The 20,488-nt window shown below is 40.8% G+C and overlaps 1 protein-coding gene across 1 annotated transcript in view; it reads right to left on the reverse strand.

Annotated features, from left to right (window-relative positions):
* Nucleotides 1-20,488, reverse strand: part of LOC146615801 (SH3 domain-binding protein 4) — a 49,541-nt gene that overhangs the window by 9,903 nt on the left and 19,150 nt on the right. Inside the window, exons 2-3 of the mRNA XM_085374705.1 lie at nt 15,007-15,228; nt 11,888-14,244 (exon numbers count right to left, since the gene is read on the reverse strand). Of these exons, the coding sequence (XP_085230831.1) occupies nt 11,888-14,244; nt 15,007-15,130 (2,481 nt within the window). The 5' untranslated portion in view covers nt 15,131-15,228. The remainder of the gene's footprint in view (nt 1-11,887; nt 14,245-15,006; nt 15,229-20,488) is intronic.

Raw genomic sequence — 20,488 nt, forward strand, 5'->3', positions numbered from 1 at the left:
GTAACCCTCATGGTCTTCCAAAGTCTGGAAATCAGGGGGCAAGCAAAGTAATCATTCAAACTGACATGCATCATAATTTAATTATTTTACAAAAGTCCTTGTTGCTTTACATAGAGTTTCAGAGATCAGGTTGATCAGTGATTACTTGCACAGCAGACGGTTCATCTAGTCCAGGGGTCCCCAACTCCAGGCCTTGAGGGCAGGTGTCCTGCAGTTATTAGATGTGTCTGTGATCCAACACAGCTGATTCAAATGGCTACGTTACCTCCTCAACATGTCTTGCAGTTCTCCAGAGGCCTAGTAATGAACTAATCATTTGATTCAGGTGTGTAGACCCAGGGTGAGATCTAAAACCTGCAGGAGTTGGGGACCCCTGATCTAGTCCTTTGACTTTTTGGGGACTTACCTAAGCTGTACTTGGCCTTTTACCAAGAGTCAGGTGGGACAGACTTCATCCCCACTGGACTAGTTAACAATAGAGACTGATGGATGTTTAGAATATTAATATTATGAGTGACATAATAATAATAATAATGGATTGGATTTATATAGCGCTTTTCAAGGCACTCAAAGCGCTTTACAATACCACTATTCATTCACTCTCACATTCATACACTGGTGGAGGCAAGCTACGGTTGTAGCCACAGCTGCCCTGGGGCAGACTGACAGAAGCGAGGCTGCCATATCGCGCCATCGGCCCCTCTGGCCAACATATGAAATCATACAGGACTGATTGTGGTGGGAATTCAGTATTTTTGTGTACTGTGTGAAAGGATTGAAAGCTAGAAGATGTGTGTGGCATCAAAGACCTTTCGCATACCATAAATTGTTTTGAGCAACCACCTATCCCACATGCTCTCATAAGCCATGAAATTCAGAATCAGAATACTTAAATTTTCGACTTTTTGATCATTTCTCACACCACAGTACGGACGTTGGTTTCTGTTACTCTATGTCAAACAGTAATAGAAACCAGTGTCATGTTTTTGTTATTGAAACTATGATATATCTCTTGACAATGTTGCTGTGAATGGATGTAGAAAAAAAAGACCTGAAAAAATCTCTAGATTACCGATAATATTACCATATTGTGATACTTGAATTTTTGTCAATACTTGAATTTTTTACTTGAATTCAAAACTTATTTGGTTGTACAGCTTTAATATGTTTTTCAGCCATTATAATTTTACAGTATTAAGAATAACATTTTGCATGGCTTCGTTAAATATACTGAAGCCACTTCACTATAACTGATTCTGAATAGTTTTGTACTCTTTCCATTTTTAGATTTGCCTGAGTTTGTATGGAAGTACCCTACTCATCTATGAGGCATTTATCTTGACCAGACTGATATGGTCCAGAGACCTCAATTACTTTGAGCAGGCACAGAGCAACCCTGAATCCTAATATCAGAGATGCATTTGAAAGTCCTGCATATCCACTGACAAGAAAAGAAAACTAACATCAGTGTTACTGAGGAAGCCAGCACTGACCTGCCACCATCGAGATGGAACCACAGAGATCGAAACACAAAAGCCTAATCAGACTTAAATGATGCTCAGAGGATATCTGGAGAAACCTCAAAAAATGTTACACATCATACTGGGAATACCTCACAAAGTTGCAAGGAGATTTTTTTTTTCACTCTTTCAATGAAAATGAACAAGCTGCCACAGAAAAGCCACAGCACACTCACATCAGTGTCCACACTGAAAAAGTCTGTGGAGTTGGTCTTTTCAGTCATTTAAAGACCCATTTTAAGAGCACCACAGGAGGTCCATCACACTCCACTACTTTCTTCAAAGTGATCACTGATGATAACGGCATGTAACACTGTTACATTTACTCTTGCATTACTACTGCAAATGACCATCAACAGAAGGTACTTTCAGCTGATCCCCTATTTCCCAAGAGGCCACCACAGTGGATGTATCCACATGTTGATTTGCCACATGTTTTTGCTCTTCCTCACATTTTACTCAGGCTTGGGAGAAGGACTAGGACTACAGCAATGTGAGACCCAGTCAGGCTGGGTTTGTTTGTACCCCTCGGAATCAAGCCAGGGGTCTTTCAGACGTAAGGTTAATGTGTTTAAGTAATAGACTTAGGTGTCTATACATTTCCCTTTAACCATCCAATCCTTGTCATAACATAAAATGACTGCATTTGCAAAAGAATTTTAATAGTTGTAATAATACATGTTTTGTCATTGTCATTTATATTTCTAACACAAATGCTGGCAAATTATCATAAAAATTGGATTTAATCAGTTTCCACCTCTGTGTGGAAGAGAAAGACAGAAAGGTTATGACACTGACTTGTCAGAAAAACATTAAACATTTACAAGTTTATTCCCTCAGACTTTTATGATTTAGCTGCAGAGAGATTTTCCTAATATTTCTACTGCTTTAGCTATTTTCCATTAAAATGCACACTATTACTGCAAAGGCAAATCAATGTTGGCGAGTGAGTAAGCATCTAGCAGGCAGGTTTACAGTTTAGTGTAAAAACCTGAACGTGCCCAAACATCATGTTGAGGTTACAACAGGCCATGAGCAGATAAGGGGAGAGGAATGGAGTGAGTTAAAAAGAAACTTCAGGGGGAGTGCAGGACCGAGAGAGCCTGTTAAAACTTGTCCAGAATTTCTCAATCACACAGCACTCGGTTTAGGGCAACATAGTGTTGAAATCATGTAATTTTCTTATAACATCAATAAATATTGTTCAATTTTTTGACATGGGTGGGTCTCTACTAACCCCTGAGGGAGATGTCTCGCTCTTTGATATAAGTGTACTGTTATCAGGAAACCTTAATGTGTCTGAAGTATGTGAATCCCTTGCAACGCCCTAGAAAAGTAGCATTGCAACTTTAAAAAATAAAATGATTTAGGTTATATGTCAAAATTCAACTTTTCTGCTCTTTTTCTTAGGCTCACAGCAGTAGTATCTCCCAAAACATTAAATCTGAATGCTTGCATGGCATCTACAGCATTTTATTGAACATTAAGAAGTGCTGCTTGATAATAGCTTTGTACAATTTGAAACAAAGCATGAAAAATTAATAGAAACAACTACAGTTTATGACAAGACTGAAACTCTCAAGCTGCTGAAATTCCTTTTTAATCTAATTTCTTCGTGAACAGAATGCAACCAAATGACACTGAATGAATTTGGTGTCCAGCCCGACACTATGAAATCGTCTGCTGAGGTTTTCCTGCTGCTGTGGGTGAAGCACAGGAAAACACCAGCAGAATCAACACTGAGCTGAAAATGAAACCACGTCACATCATTTTCTCTCTTTGCTTTTCCATAACAGTTTCACAGGGAGGGTCTCACATGCACCGACATGCACACACAGATTAGCTACCAAAACATATAATAAAAAAATCTCAGATTACAACACACACACACAGAGGGAGAGTGACTTCATTCTCTGCTCCTGTATATATTTTCATAGGAAAAAACTAGCTGCCGCTACATTATATCAGGCTTCTAATTCTCACTTATAGAACCTTTAACAGAAACTTGATTATACTTGGACCTAATTGCAGATTTCATGAAAAAAAATCAGAAAAGTTAGAAATCTGTGATTTTACACTGTGTCAGACATTTTTCATTCTACATCTCAATCTTTCCCCCCGACATATCTTTGTCACAAAACCCTTAGTGTCACGCTCTCTTGCTCTGGAGAGTGTTCTCGTGTGTGTGCAGGTTGCCGCCCTGGTGCATGGAAGTTAATAAGATTGTGAAGCAGCTGGATGCACACACCTCATGCCCATTCTTTATCACACTTCTGTGCTTTTAAAGGCAGGTTTCTCCCATCCACCTTCCCCAGCAAGTTCAGCTTCAGTAGCTGTAACATTAGACTCTTCTTTTCATGCTTTGGTTTTTTCACAAATACATACCCGCTGTTTTCATCTTTAGGAAACTCTTAGTGTGTGCTTCATACCCATGTGGCCCCCAAGAAGAATTCACAACTGACTTCCAAGCTAAACTGGAATTGGACTTTGATTATCAACCTACCTGCCTGCTTATCAGTTAGTTACCCTGCTTTCCTGCAGCAGAACAACAGCAGAACTCTGGCTCCTCTAGCTATGCTCACCACACCAACTCTCTCCTTTCTCTGGTCTCCAGAAGCCGATACAGACTTCCAAACCTGTCTATTCCCCCAGGTTTTTAGATTATTGATGTAGATGCCTCCCTTACTCAATCAATCTCCCAGAACATTGGCTCAGATGGTAAGCTACATCCTGTCTATCTTCATCTGAAAAGAACAACGATGTTGCCATTAAGCTAGCCCCAGAGGGAGTGGAAACATTGGTTCCTTCTTATTGGCAAAGCACACCTGATCCAGGTAACCAGCAGCAGGTAGGGCAGGGATATCTTAAAAACAAGCAGGATGCTGGCCTTCGAGGACTGGAGCTTGACACCCCAGCTCTAAGAGGTCGAGTCCTTGTCATGCTGTGTAGGGACTGTTTGTGGGTGTTCTAAATTTCCTTTTACCTATTGCTTGAAATCCAGGGATGTAATACCAGACACAGATTCCCAAAGAATGTCCCGATGCTCCTCCCATAAATATGGGTGAACTAACATGGAGAGACTGACATGAAGCCACAGTCAACCAAGACCAGACAACATGATCCAGACATAGGAGGAGGCCCTCCCAACTGTCTTTATGTTCCCTCCTCCATACACTCTCAAGTAATCCAATGGGCTCAATGCTGTGAGATTTGCATGCCAGCCTCGAGTGAGTTGAACCAGAAACTTTATTAAACAAACATTCTGATGGTCTGCTCTGGAAAGGGAGGTTTATTCTTATGTGTCAGCCTGCTCGGTCTATGCCTTAAATAAATCTTTCCTACAACCCCCATCAGATCAATTATAACCTCTGGACCCTACTAGAGCAGGGCAATATGACCAAAAATATTTATTACGATATACATTTGAAAATTTGCGATAACGATATAACTGACAATATACACTCAACAAAAATATAAACGCAACACTTTTGTTTTTGCTCCCATTCCCCATGGGATGGATGTAGAGACCTAAAATTCATTCCAGATACACAATATAACCATCCCTCCCAAACAGTGGTCACAAATCAGTCCAAATGTGTGGTAGTGGGCACATCTGCTATATTGAGATAATCCATCCCACCTCACAGGTGTGCCACATCAGGATGCTGATCTGACATCATGAGTAGTGCACAGGTGTACCTCAGACTGCCCACAACAAAAGGCCACCCTGGAATGTGCAGTTTTTTGTGCTATTGGGGGTCTGGGGACCCAGAACCGGTCAGTATCTGGTGTGACCACCATTTGCCTCATGCAGTGCAACACATCGTCGCATGGAGTCTCTCAGATTGTCAATTGTGGCCTGTGGAATGTTGGTCCACTCCACTTCAATGGCTGTGCGAGGTTGTTGGATATTCGTGGGAACTGGTACACGCTGTCGTATACGCCGGTCAAGCACATCCCGAACATGCTCAATGGGTGACATGTCCGGTGAGTATGCTGGCCATGCAAGAACTGGGACATTCTCAGCTGCCATCTGCCCTGAACAATGTGAACCATGATCCATCCGTGAAGCGCACACCTCTCCAACGTGCCAGACACCATCGAATGTGAGCATTTGCCCACACAAGTCTGTTACGGCGACGAGCTGGAGTCAGGTCAAGACCCCGATGAGGACGACGGGCATGCAGTTGAGCGTCCCTGAGACGGTTTCTGACAGTTTGTGCAGAAATTGTTTGGTTGTGCAAACCAATTGTTCCAGCAGCTGTCTGGGTGGCTGGTCTCAGACGATCTTGGAGGTGAACCTGCTGGATGTGGAGGTCCTGGGCTGGTGTGGTTACACGAGGTCTGCGGTTGTGAGGCCGGTTGGATGTGCTGCCATATTCTCTGAAACGCCTGTGGAGACGGCTTATGGTTGAGAAATGAACATTCAATGCACGGGCGACAGATCTGGTTGACATTCCTGCTGTCAGCATGCCAATTGCACGCTCCCTCATTGCTTGTGACATCTGTGGCATTTTGCTGTGAGACAAAACTGCACATTCCAGGGTGGCCTTTTGTTGTGGGCAGTCTGAGGTACACCTGTGCACTACTCATGATGTCAGATCAGCATCCTGATGTGGCACACCTGTGAGGTGGGATGGATTATCTCAATATAGCAGATGTGCCCACTACCACACATTTGGACTGATTTGTGACCACTGTTTGGGAGGGATGGTTATATTGTGTATCTGGAATGAATTTTAGGTCTCTACGTCCATCCCATGGGGAATGGGAGCAAAAACAAAAGTGTTGCGTTTATATTTTTGTTCAGTGTAATTGACACTAGACAAAATGCTTTACAACTCCACAATTTTATCAGTGCAAAAAAAAATCACTGCATTTTCACTTAAACAAGCAGCTGTTTTTTACGTGCATTAAAGTTATATAAAAAATTTAACAGTGCAAATGCAAATTCCTTGCTGACAGTTTAACCAAAAGGCATTTCCAGTGGAAATTAGCCGACATATCCTCAGCATAACCACGTATAATATCCACAAAACTTAAAAATACGGTAATATTATGTTGTATCACTCCGCGAGGTTCCTGCCTACGATAGACTTTCGAGCACCGTGTACCACATAAAATAGTTTCGAGGTCAGTAAACACAACCAGAATTCATACATAAGGCACACGGGATTATAAGGGGCACTGTCTATTTTCAGAAAAATCTAAATATTGATTTTAAGTGTGCCGTATTTTCCAAAAAACACGGTAATAACCACGGCCCGCTAGCATGCTCTACCAAAAATAGTGCTTTGTTCTGTATCTGACGGACGAAAGCTAAGCCAGTTCCACACCACTGAAGTTGCAGCATTTTTACAAACCAATTCTGGTTCATCCGTTTCATTCAACGATCCGCTTTCGCCCTTCTCATTCTGCGTCGCCGCCATGCTTTTTCCGCCATTTGCGCATGAAAACAAAGGCACTGCGCATGCACGTTTTACCCATATTCTATCGCAATATTTCATTTTCTTATCATTGCTCAACATTATACCAGTATTACCATGAACGGTATGATATGGCCCAGCCTCCCTACCAACAAACCCTTACATTGGAATAGGTTTTGTTACTGTCCTTCTGAAGGGAATACAGTAATCCTTGAAGTCTAAGATTTTCTAAATCTTTCCACTTCAAAGCACCTTCTAAATTGCTCACCAGCTTAGAGATAGGTAATTTATTGATCCACCATGATTTTCACCTTCCCAGCATTCCTAATGACACCAATTCAGACTGTGAGGGTCAGTCATTTAAGGTGTGCAAGGATTTTTGTAAAATGCCGGGTGCTTAGGTTAGCCTTTCCTTTTGGTTTCACCCCAAAGAAATATATATATATACATATTAGGGGTGCAAAGATACTCGTATCGATATTGAACCGCTCGATACAGTGCTTTCGGTTCGGTACACATTTGTATCGAACAATACAAAATTTTGAATTTATTTTATCAACTGCTGTCTGTGTTGAGAGCTCAGTGGATCTGCGTTCGACTACTCCGCCTAGGCTGCACTGTCGAGCGCAGATCCACTGAGCGCAGGGCAAGCTAGCAAGACAGAAGCTAAGCTCATTGCAACATGGCAAATTGAACCTCCCCCACCCGCATTCAGATCTAGCCTTTGGAACTATTTTGGTCTTCATGTGACGTATGACCCTGAAGGTAAGCGCGTCATGGACAAAAGTAAAACAGTATGTCGGATGTGCCACGCAATGCTCAATTACATGGTGGGAACTACTGCGTTAGCGCAGTTAGCTCGTTAACGTGTTGGCCGTCCAGCCCCACGCACGGGGCGATCCGCGGTAGCTCGTTAACGGAGATTTGCCGTGTTGTGGCGTTAACATCATTTCAGATTAATGCTGACAGCACTAGTGGGAACACAACGAATATGATTCCACATTTACGCCGACATCATCCTAGTGCAAAGACAAGTGGAAGCAGACAAAAACAACAATCATGCATGCTACAAACTTTACCCGAGTCATTTAGACAGCCGTTAGCACATGATTCTCCTTATGGGGACCTGATATGTTTAATATGCTGCTGAGAATATAGCCCAGAAGAAGCGTATAGTATAGCTTTTATTTTGGAAAGAGCCATTTCTCTGTAATAAACTCTCTTTTCCAAAGATGAGTGATTTCTCATAGTTGCTCATTTTTACTGTTAAAATATTAATCTGTTCATAGACATCATCCACCTGCCTCAGACAAGTTCAAATTGGTCCTATGTGCAGGGTCTGGGTCAAGGAAGACAATGGGGTCGCATGGATTGCAGGCGCCTACTAGTCCACAACTGCATCTTCTGTTTAGTTTGGGAACAATGAGGCAGGAAACATCTGCAGGTTTGAGATCCAACAGACATAACTTGGATCATTTCCATTATCCACAACAACAACAAAACTCTCTTTACATACCAACAAAACTCACATCTGACTGTCCTGCAGGGCCAAACTATTACGTGTGCGATGGAAGCTATATTCACACCACTATTTGTATTTACGCACTGAAACAATTCCACAAAAGATGTATTAAATGAAATAACAGTCTAGCACTTTTTAGAATTTAAAACTTCCCTAAAGCTCAAAGCAGCATCTAAAAGGGTGAAATTGAGCATAATAATAAACACACCCCATTAACATCAAGTTTAAGTGTGTTGAGATTTAACCTGTGAGTTTGCCTCATGATGGTGTTTTTACCGTCTACTGGTGGAGTATAAACTGCTCCACAAATAAATGGTTTGTAGACAAAGTAAAGGGAAAGTACATTAATGGTGTAAATGCTTTTCTTTCTTTTTTTTAACATAATGCCACTTTATTTTTCTGTTGCCAACTGAGCTGTCCATAAATCTGAAATCACTCCCCATTTATTACACTGTTTAGGATGCTAAATGTTCATGTAGTCCACAGCATGTCTCCCCTTTACTTCCTTTAAAACATCTACCATCTATGGCTGTGTTATTATGAGAAAGAAAATGCTTATTTTGTTTAGATGAGACATTTTTACAGCATTATAACACAGATTTTTTTTTCATAATGACTGAAAAAAATCACAGACTCCAGTTAGTCACACAGAGACAGCTGAAATAAATCTCCAGCTGTACTCCCAAGGTATCGACAGAGAAGTCAAGCTTGTCCCTGCCTGTTGATATAAACAAACCTTGTGGAAAAAAACACTAGAATGCACTGTATTGCTCTTTGAAAATCACTCTCAGCAAACCAAAAAAAATTCACTTTAATCCTAGTTTAGTATTCTGACTACTGTTAAAAAAACAACAACAACGAAAAACTTAGCTACACTAAGTTAGTTAGTGTAAGAACACCCTGACCTGATGGTGGCGCCAGAAAATACCCGCGGTTGTCGTAATATTAGAAATAATATTTTAAATTGAAACCAGCTAATTGGTTTGAAGTGTAATAAACACTCCAACATGTTGTGGAAATTAAAAAATGTAAGAAAAGAATTGATGGATTTATATGAATATGAGCACAGCAGTACAGCCCTACTGATTTTACTCCTGAATAAAACATCATGCAGATGTATGGGGAATTAGTCTGAGTGACAGACTTCCCTGCTGTTCTGCCTTCCTGTTACGGTTTATAAAAGATCTGCAAGTTACTCACATGGCAGAAGTAAGTCTCAAATTGTTGTCTTGTTTCTGCCTCTCCAGTGTGAAGATTTGCTCAGTTTCTGTTCTAAACTACAGAAAATTTGTTCTGGACGGTTGGTGGACCAAAACATGGCTTATAAAGATGTCACCTTAAGCACAGACTCTGGAACACAGCATACATCAGTGGCCAAGTTACAATATAAGCACATAACATAATCATCTCATAACATAATACCTTTTGTGCCTCTGCAATACAGGTGCAGCTTAAACTGAATCTCATAATCGTTGCGAAGGAAGATGTATTGCAGGACTGGATGTGTGCATATATACATACAATGTTCCTTTTCTCTACTAATAATCAAAGCACACTAAAAAAGCATCATACATTTTAACACAAAGACTGCTCTTTGGTGCAGCCACAGTGCTTTTGATTTGGTTCTCTTTCGTCTAAAAATAGATTTCAAAATGGCACGTCAAATGGCACACAGGCGAATCGTTGGAGAATGTCCCCCCGACACAGAAAATAGCTCAATTTCCAGAGGAGGGAAGATTTGATCACGCAAATGATTCTGCTTTCGGGGGTGGGGGGGGAGCAGTGTTTGCACATCGGTCAAACGAGAATATGTACGCTGGTAAAACAACCGTTCGTGATACTGAATCTGAGTGATCATTGCGTGCTTTGATTGTCCTGAGAGTAACCAGTAGTTTATGTGTAATCCAGACAGGAATAACATAAAAACAGGCCTATGTTCAAACTACCAAGCAGGGCATATTTTCAGTCACCACCTTTTATTATGTTCTTTTCCATACTGCAGTTTCTCTGTCTATAAATGTTTCTAACTAGTGTTTACAACCCTGTGCAAATTACAGTGTTTCTGCTCGGCATTACTTCAGCTGTAAGATGTCTGTGACCTCCGAGAAACTCTCAGGAGGATAATGTACTGATACAGAAACAAAGCGTAGAAACAGTGCCTCAAGTCAAAAGGGAAGACAGCCCACTAAAAAGTAATATTTCAGGGGCACACAGACATGTAAAATGTAAGTCGTAAAATGAAAAATGCCAAATTTTACGGAGCACAGTTCCACAAACAGTGTGTTTAGGCATGTAAGGATGAGGCTCAATATCCAGACAGCCTGAGGCGCTGAGGCGAAAATCCACATTTCCATGACAGAAGATGTATAACTGAGTGCCAGACAGAGCTGGTTTGCACATTTACAGTGAGCACAGCTCAGCATTTTGGCCTTTCCCCCTCCGAGAAAAAAAAAAAGGCTGAATGCACTGAAAAGAAAAAAACACAATACATAAGCATAATGACCAGGCTTCAGACACATCTGTTCACTTTAGAAGAAAAGCCCCAGTAAAATCCCTAAAAATGTTAAACTTCGCTAAAGCGTTCCACATTTGATATTCTACTTAAAGCCCAACTGAAAAAAGAGACGTAAAGAAAAGGGTTTTTGTTATGAGCTGACAAGCACCTGTGTTTCTTTCTAACTGGCTGAGCTGTATCGCTAACCCTAACCCCTAATGATAACCTAAGAATACGGGATTTGTTTCCCAAGTTGTCACAACCACTGGTCAAAATCATAGTAATTGGAACTGACACAAATGAAAAACATGCATTTTTCACCAAAAAATAGAGTTTGGGTTACTTCTCATCATCAATCACACGTTAGCCTCACAGAATTAATTAATTCAGTATCATTGTTTCCATTCCTGAAATGTCTTAGTGTACATACCAGAGTAAGAGCCAGTTTCATTAAGCTCTCAACACTTTTTTTTCTTTCCTGGTATTTGATTTATTTGCACATAAAGTAAAAAAATTACAAGTGCAGTCTATGCTATCTATTGGATTTGTAGGATCAGCATACTCATGGGGACAAAGTATTCTGCTGCTCTGCATAGCTCCTCGGTCCTGATTAGACCCCGATGCCTACACAGCAGTTATTGACTGCACTCCCAGCAGAATCAGTAGACTGGACCACAGCCTAAATCCTAAGGCAGCTGTGGGAAGATAACACAGCAGAGGGATAATTATGCTTTAAGAAACAAGTGTCCAACCAAGGGGATAAAGAACAAATAATGCCTCTAATTGGACCAATGAAGGCCATAATGTATCGAAATGAAACTGAAAAGTTAAAACAGAAAAGAACAATTTTCATTTCTTCAAATCGGTTGTTCAAAGAAAACGCTATGTCACTGCTACAGAGGAGGATGCCAAGGTAGTAACTTACTGTCAGGAGTTCTTTCTGGAAGGACTTCCTCTCTTTGCTCTCGGCATTGTTGCAGTCTTCCTTCAGCCTCTCCAACACTGATGCAACCCTCTCTGGTTCGCTGTCCAGCTCAGCGCGGCAAAAATGCGTTAAGGGTAGGTTGACATATCCAAGTGCATCTGCGAATGCTCGCCAGTTGCCAATGTTCTCCATCAATATAGTTCTTACAGAGGCGTAAATATATGTGAGGAACTTGCAGGGCTTCAGTATCTGCTCAAGTAACAATGAGGTTGTGAGGTCAGGCCCAGTGAAGTAAATTGGCTTAACTTTGCCGACCACTAGCACATTCTTACAATGAACAAGTCCCATTCTGCCCTGATAATATCCAATGTACCATTCTTTTGTCCACAACTGGCCCTTCAGCTTGATCTTCTCCTCACTTAACAGAGCTACAAAATCTCCTTTCCTATATTCAAGCAAGTACTGATTTTTTGTTTGTCGTATGACAGTTTTGATTAACTTTCCAAACTTCAGGTTGTTTATTCTCCTGTCCTGAAAAACAGGATACTTAGTGGCAATGGCAAGAGGAGACAAGACAATCTTACCAACTTCCTTCTTCTTCAGGAATCGCCGTTGCGCTGTCGTCTTTGGGCCTGCTTTGGGTGGCGGTGTTGGTGTCTGGACACAAAACTGGGCCAGTATACAATCTTGGTCATCTTTGACCTGGATTCTTAGGGTGAAATCCGACACATCGTCTGCGCGTGATGCAATGACATAGACAAGCCTGCTGACTTTGCCTAGCTTAACTTGGAATCCTCGAACTACCCTGGCCTGCTCACTAGCCTTTACCTCATAATTGGCCATGTTGGAATAAACTCCTACACGAAGGTCCTGCGGTCGGGACAGGATAAACTGGTGTTTGCCCCAGAGCTGGAGAGCAACTGGTGGTGCAGACTGGGCCTGCTTGCCAACCTCACTCACCAACAGTGTCTTTGGCGCACAATCATGGCCGAACATAGCCACCACTGTTTTGAAGGATGGATGGATGTGTTTGGGACCATACACTCCCAAAGTTATCTTCTTAACCACATGCTCCCAAACTGTGGAATTTGGAGATAAGGATTGAGCCTGAGCCACGACACACACGTACATACATGGCTCAAGGTTATCCAGGCACACCTGGACTGTGTCTCCATACATGTATGCCTGAGGAACAGGAGTGTAAGGTCCCTCTTTACAATCACTTCGTACACACAAGACTTCAGTAGTCTGCCTGCTCTCCATTTTTACCACAACAGACACTTTCATCTCCAGGGTAACAGTGGTTTTGGTTTCCATGTTGCTGAGTTTAATCTCCACCACAGGGCTGACAGTGGTACAGCGGTCACTGTTGAGCTCTAGCGGCGGGTCTAGCAGAGCTTTAATTGAGATCTGCTGTGTATCCCCAGGGGCGACATGGCCCTCTGGTACATGGATGCTGATGCTGGTTTCCGGAAGCTGGACAGCTCCGCCTGAGCTGTCTAGTCGACATACGATGTTAGTCTCCACCGGCTGCGTTTGGCCCCAGCCTGGGTTCTGGCCAAGGGAATCCAAATCATGGCAGGACCTGGCCAACTTGCGGTGTGTAAGCCATGCAGTCCGGAAATCCTCCCTGCTCTGAAACTGCTCTGGTGCTGGTGCTTTAAGGCCTCCAAAGAAACTAGCAGAGGCCTGAGGAGCATCGGACTGTGCCTGCAGGATGGATAACTCCGACAGACTGTAGGAACGTTTGCTTCTAAAAAACGGGTTGTCTCTGCGCATAACCTGACCGACCCCCACAGGACTTACAGGGTTCAAACTGATAACACCGCTGCCAAAACCATTAATGTCAACAGTGCTGCTGGTGGACTTGGGCAACGATGGAGTGACGGTATCAAACAGAAGAAGATCAACTGATTTTTCATTACTGTTTTGATCAAGTGAGCTCTGGGGACCCCCGTTTAGAAAGGGATTTGTAGAGGTATGGTTAGTTGCAAAAGGATTTCCATTTTGGAAGGTGGTTGGTTTAAGAATCACTCCTGCCCACTCGCCTAGAAGGTCCATTTCTTTGGCTGCCTCCTCATTGCAGTCTCCCACAGTGTCAATCATCCCACTGTCGCTGAAGGACGAGTCTCTGTAGTTAATGGGCTCCACATATGCTGCAGGAATGTAACCCATCTCTTTGTTATTGTGGGCATACCACCACTCTCCTCCTGACGAGTCCAGAACATAGAGGCGATCTCCTTTAGAGAACTTCAGGGTGGTGAAGCTAGACGGGCAGTAGTCCTTAATGGCAACAACCTCCCTGGCAGTGCCAAAGGAGGCAGTTGTGTCCAGTCGTAAGGCACTGGGAGAAGGCACTGGAAAAAAATAAATAAATAAAACATGAAAGTGTGATATTTTTGTGGTGAAATACATCATTATGTATATAAGGCAAGTGCTAGTCATCAACTTTTCAGTGTTTCTATAGAGAAGTAGGGTTAACTTCTAAAATTCTAGAAATAGGGCTTTAACAAATTTTTATTTATTACAAATTATTTCAAGAACTAAATATTTTTTGTCTACATATGCAGAACCTGGGCCATTTATATTCAGCTATGGAGTGTCACTACCAGATGTGCAGACATGGAAGGAAAGCTCTCTCACTATTTCATGCCCCTATTTTGTTTTTTTTTTGTTGTTGTTGTTTTCTTTGGGGGGGGGTTTGGTTCCTGTGTATCTTACCTACACTTAACAACAATATGTATGGCAGAATGATGGCTCAATGCGGAATGAGTTAGAATGTTCTTTGTGGAGTTGTTTACACAGGATTTTACAGAGAGCTCTACAATTATCAAAGATAGTACCTATAATCCCCATAAACACAACTACAAAACAGAGTCTGCATCTAAAGAAGTTCACTGCTGAGTCTGGGGTTTATTTAAACTTTATTCCTAGTTTTAACAATACTGAAAAATGTACCCTAAAAAGCACTTAAAAGTAGTATTTATCAAAGTTTATCTCTGAAAAATTGTAATCAGCTTATTTAAAGTAAAGTACTTCAAACCTGAGAGAAAAACAGAAAAAAAGAAATAAATGACTCTTGTGTCATTAATTTCAATACGCTTTTCAGGCCTGCTGACCTTTGACATCGGTGAGACTGGCTTCTGACACTCCTTCGGTGAGATCGATGAGCGTTCCCTCTGATTTGCAGCGAGGCAGGGAAGCGTTGTTGTTCGTCGTGGCTCTGATTCGATGGGCAGCCATGTTTGGACCAGTGACTGCACACCCGGCGGTGTTTTCGAGCTACTCTAGCGTCCTCTGAGCTAACGGGGAGATCAGATGTCAACAGCCTCCCATGATCACTGTAAGACAGAGAATATATTGAGTCAGCAGTTATTAATTATTATTTAGAATATACCAATGCGTCCTCTCAAAGTAAGATTTTTAATCTTTTAATCTGAATGTTTTTGGTTTTCTGTCTTCTTTAAGACAAACTAAACACCAGTGTGTATAGCTATAGTGGATGTTCAAAATTATTTGGATGATTAAAGTCTCCTAAACTCTTTGATGCTCCTTCAGGAGTTCAGGATATTCATGTACAGATTCAGCCCAGAAAATAAACATCAGTAGAATACAAAATTAAGCACACGCATGAGTTTTGGCTGCCTGGGCGATGATAGCAATTAATCTTCATAAATGTTATCTTATTTATTCAGACTAATCTTCTCCTTAGTGATAAGACTATTTCTGTAATAATTAACATACTCGAAAGAAAAAAGAGATTATCTTGTTTTTGAGCTTCTAAAATCTAAAACGCAGAAGGGTTATATTCAGGGGACAAGTCAGCTGCCAGATATGATCAAGTTAAAACACAAAATATTCCCTCATCTTTGGTCAACAGAAGGCAAACTCACACTGCTGTCCACTCTTAGCTGTTGGATTCAAATTAACTAAAGGACATAAATATAACACAGGATCAGTGTTTCCTCCAAAGTGATTACTATCACACTGATAAAGGTTAAGATTAGTAGTCTGTATTTTTTCCTTCTATTAATAAATCCTCCAAAAATACCAAAACAAATAAATGTTAGTTTCTCAGCCCCAGGCTGTCTGGTTCCTGCTGAAGACACAAATCTTTAAAAAATTGTTACAAATATAGTTTCATCTTAAAACTGAAACTATTCTGTAAACAGCATTTCTATACAGGTGGAAACAACAGAAACTGATTCATTCACCTTTGATGCTCCAGCTTGTCTGTGGTGCTTCAAAAAAAAAAGACGTTTTAAGAGCTCAGTTGCTGTAGTAACTGTGTGTCTGTCTGTGAAGCAGTTTATACTTTCACACAGGAAAATGTGAACGATACAACATAGCTTGTGTTCAACATCCTTTAGTGCAATACCAAATATTGAATGAAATGTCTCTTGATATAGTTTTAGGATAGAATAATTGGACTTTTATTTTCTCTTTGTGAGTTACACGTGGCACATATTTCCACACATTGTAATATTTCTTGTTTTTTGTAGATGCATCATGCGACGTTTAGTATAACTTTCTGTCTGCTCTTGCAGTCCTTGCCAGGAATCAGACTAGACTTTAAACCCACTGCAGTCAATATAAACACAAGGCTTAAAGAACAGGAGCGTGAAGAAATGCAAACAGCAGATATGGGTCAGTGGAACATAGCAGTTTGAGAGACACCAGGCATTTCACTGTAATCCATAATTTATAACACAGTCAGCTCAAAGATGGCATAAAGCGCAAGGAGGAAGAGGCCGAGGAAGACTTGCAGCTGTACTGCACTATACAAGCAAACATCCAGTCTTTCACTGGGCTGTAGCTCAGGAGTTTTAGCAGGTCATCTACTAATCTGAAGGTTAGTGGTTCAATCCATGGCTGCTCCTGTCTGTATGCCAAAGAATCCTGATACTGAACTTGCTCTGATGTGTTCATCTGCGTGACAATGTTAAATAGAAAGCACTTAGGTGTAGCTTGTGTAAAGTGCTTCGATTGCTCAAGTACAAAAGCACCATATATGAACCATTTCAGTATTCTGGCTTCAGCTAACTTTGGCAGATGTCAGACACACTTTGTCTATCATTAACATCAATACGATGTTAATATTCACCTTCATAAAATCTGGTAAAGCCAATTTCCTGTTCTCTGCTTTGTTAACAGTTATCTTAGTTTGAACTATTTTGATTGATCTACTGAATTAAATCAGAATTTCTAATGGAAAACAAATACAGTTTATGGAAACCTATACAATGTGCAATGAAAAAGGTGACTGAGGGTATTTCATCACATAACAGCAAGAGATCCTCTTAGACAGCTGCATGCAACCCTGGTGTGCTTCTAACTCACACACGTACACCAAACATTAGATCAAAAACACTGCAGCCAAAGTTTTACAGGCTTCTTTGGATCTTATGTGCACCACGTGTGTAACTGCTTAATTAAACTGGGACTCTAAAGTTTGAGCGCTCCAGTTTAAATTTGTTCAATCAGGACATGTATGTTCTTTGTTTCACATCACACTCATTGAAGCATTTAAAGATTCAAGTTCAGTTCATTCTGTTGCTTCACATAAAACATAGATATACAGACTGTTTCAGACACAAAGGGGATAGGAAGAGGTTCAAACAAACAGCTGTTCTGCTTTAGGTTCTGCTTTTAAAGTTTGATTTTAGCTCCAAAACAAGAAGTCACAGCTTTACAGCTTCCCACTGTCAGCTGTTGACATTTAGAACATCAGGGGAAATTACTGTCTTATGCTTTGGAAACCATTAACAGCCCATTCACTGAAGCAAAATTATTAATTTGGTATATAAAAGCTGCAGCATCAGCTACTTTATAGTATCCCCATAAAACCACATGCAGGGTTTCTGAGTCCTAACAGGCTCAACAAATACCAGCTTATGATTAATCTCTATCCTGCTGGGAGACAAAGATTCACTTTATAGCTGTAGCAATGCATAAAGGTGTGCGTGATTAACCTTCATTACTCTCTAGCACATTAAGTATGGTTTTGTTTTGTGCTATAACCCTTAAAACTGTATCTGTGTGCCATGTTCTCAGTATTAGCACAGGCTGGGCAATGGAATCTAAGGCACATTAGCAACAAAGGCCATTATCACTACTGTCATAAAAATTACTTTATTGTCTTTAGTTTAAACACTGACACGTTCTTGTGGGGCGACTGTTTAGTTAGTGTTTTCAACAAGATAAATTACTTGTCAAAGAATATGGCCAGTTTGCTGTGGGAAGGTTGTACATGGAAATTATGTGCATATAGAGCTGCAAATACAGGTAAGCATATCTACTGACTGTAAGTTAATTTAGGATAGATTTTTTAACTTTTTTTTTTTTAACTAGAATTTTTAGCCTCTTTTAGTTGTCTGGCCCACAAATGTTATATTCTTTGTTAGCTTGGGCCTCATTTACAATGGTTCGAAACTCCCTAGCAGTCTCTGGAAACAATGTGCATTCTCCAACCAGTTGGTGAGTGGTTGCTAGAAGCTGTTGGTCATCGCTGAGTCACAATCAGAATTAAAATGCTGCACCAAAACCCTCCCTGAGATTGTTTAAGTCACTAGCAGACTGCATGGAAGATATTGACTTGTTTGCAAACACTCGCTACATACCTAACCTAAGTGAAACTCGAAAAAGTGTGACACAAACTAGAAACAGAGACACTTCACTGGTGCAGCAGATACATTTTAAATGTGCAACTTTTAATGAACGGTCTCTGTTCAAACCAGTATTAAGGTCAAGCATATAATAGATACATCAGTCCACTGTGCCTATTTATAACACAGTCACGCATGCAGAAGCTGAGTAAGCTCAGTAACAGCAGAGGGAAATATTTCATTTCAAACCAAAATGAAAATTATCAAGGGAAAGCGCTTAAACAGACATTATTAACACATTTACATATAAATACATATTAGCCGCCTAGCTTAATCGTTACTAGCATAGAAGGATTGTACTTCATACTATCTTTGGTCGCTAGGAGCTTCTTGGCTTTAAATATATGATCTCCCCTGCTGGTACTGCAGCTTATACATGCATGTTCACTTCATGATTCAGAGAGGCACAGCACGAAATGGAGTGTTTGGAGATATCTTCCATCTAAAGAAATGGCCTCCAACTAAAGATTATTTTGGTAGTTGACTAATCTGCCAATTTTTCTTCAATTAGTCAATTAGTCAACGATCATTTCAATAACTCTCATCCTGCGGGCAAACCTCCTGTTCTAGGCTCCAGTGCCTCACATGTTCAGGTCTGCCCACCTGTGAATATCACCCTGTTGTCTCGTCTCACAGCAAATTAAATTAATGACTTAGGAAACATATGAATGTGAAAATAATCAAATGTGTTTTTAACAATACTCAATAGGATCATCAGAAAAAAAAATATTAACTACTATATACTAATACATTTACGTGGTAATAGTATATGACGTGTCGCCAGTAAAATTTCACGTCGACTAATTTTCATAGTCGACATCATCGATATTGGCAACGAACTGCTGCAGCCCTACTGGTGACCACTTCACCAAGTGACAGCAAGCAACATCCCACAAACATTTACCGAGGAATACACATTTTTCACTAATGAATGGTAGTTACTGGGGGATTGACTAGTTTCTAGTGCTGTGTGACTGGAACTTAACAACTGATTTCACGGCAACTGCCAGCAAGCAGTTGAGGAATACTTACGACCCTACCAGGTACACGCCAGCCAGTCTCTAGAATTGTGTGAATGGAGCCTTACGCAGGTCTAGCACATTCATTTTTGGCCTCTGCTGGCCAGAATTTTTTAAAAGACATTTTTCAGGTGAACTGCCAGTAGACCAGCTAAACACTTCAGTATTTTCTCTGGTATTGGAGGTAACCAAATGAAGTGAGTATCAGATTCCCATTCATGAGCATTTTTGCCACCAGTAAAGGTGATATAATATTGCTATCATAATTCACTTCTGCTGCCCACAAGTGGCCAAAATAACAGCTCTGAGGCAATTTTAATTAAGATGATTACTCATGTACATTACACCAATATTAAAGCTGTAGCACTGGTTGTAATTGTATCGGCTATAAGAATGCCTCTTATGACTTTACACAAGACTACATGCTCATGTGCCAAAATATAGTCCATGTCTGAGTTTTTTGCTGGATGAAGCGAGTGGGTCCCTTGGGTCATCTGCACGAGCCGTTTTTAGGTTTTCCAACGTTCAGGCCAAAATCCTCTGGTGGGGCACATTTTTGCTTGGCAGCTCTGAGCTGCTGAAACAGCCTGATGAGGCTCTGAGAGGAGTAGAGTGTAGTGACAGCTTTATACATATTTTAAATCCACTCTTTTAGTACAGCTTCATGTTTTTGACCATTAATTTGATTATTTTTTTAACTTGTGTCCCCATTTATTGTTTTATCTAATGTCCTATTGGATTTCCAGCCATCCTTAAAGCTCCTTTCTGAATATAAACCGCTGCACAAACAGGTTCATGAAGAAAAAAATTAGCTTTAATCCAAAAATATCACTATAATCCACATTAGTCCAGCCCTAAAGACAGTTTTCTCACTATTAACTCAAAACCAATGTTAGTATGTTCTGCTCAATGGCATA

The sequence above is a fragment of the Diplotaxodon limnothrissa genome, linkage group LG16 (genome assembly GCF_057381915.1).
Source record: "Diplotaxodon limnothrissa isolate DT_005_m linkage group LG16, D_limnothrissa_male_GT1.1, whole genome shotgun sequence".
NCBI classification, from domain to species: Eukaryota; Metazoa; Chordata; class Actinopteri; order Cichliformes; family Cichlidae; genus Diplotaxodon; species Diplotaxodon limnothrissa.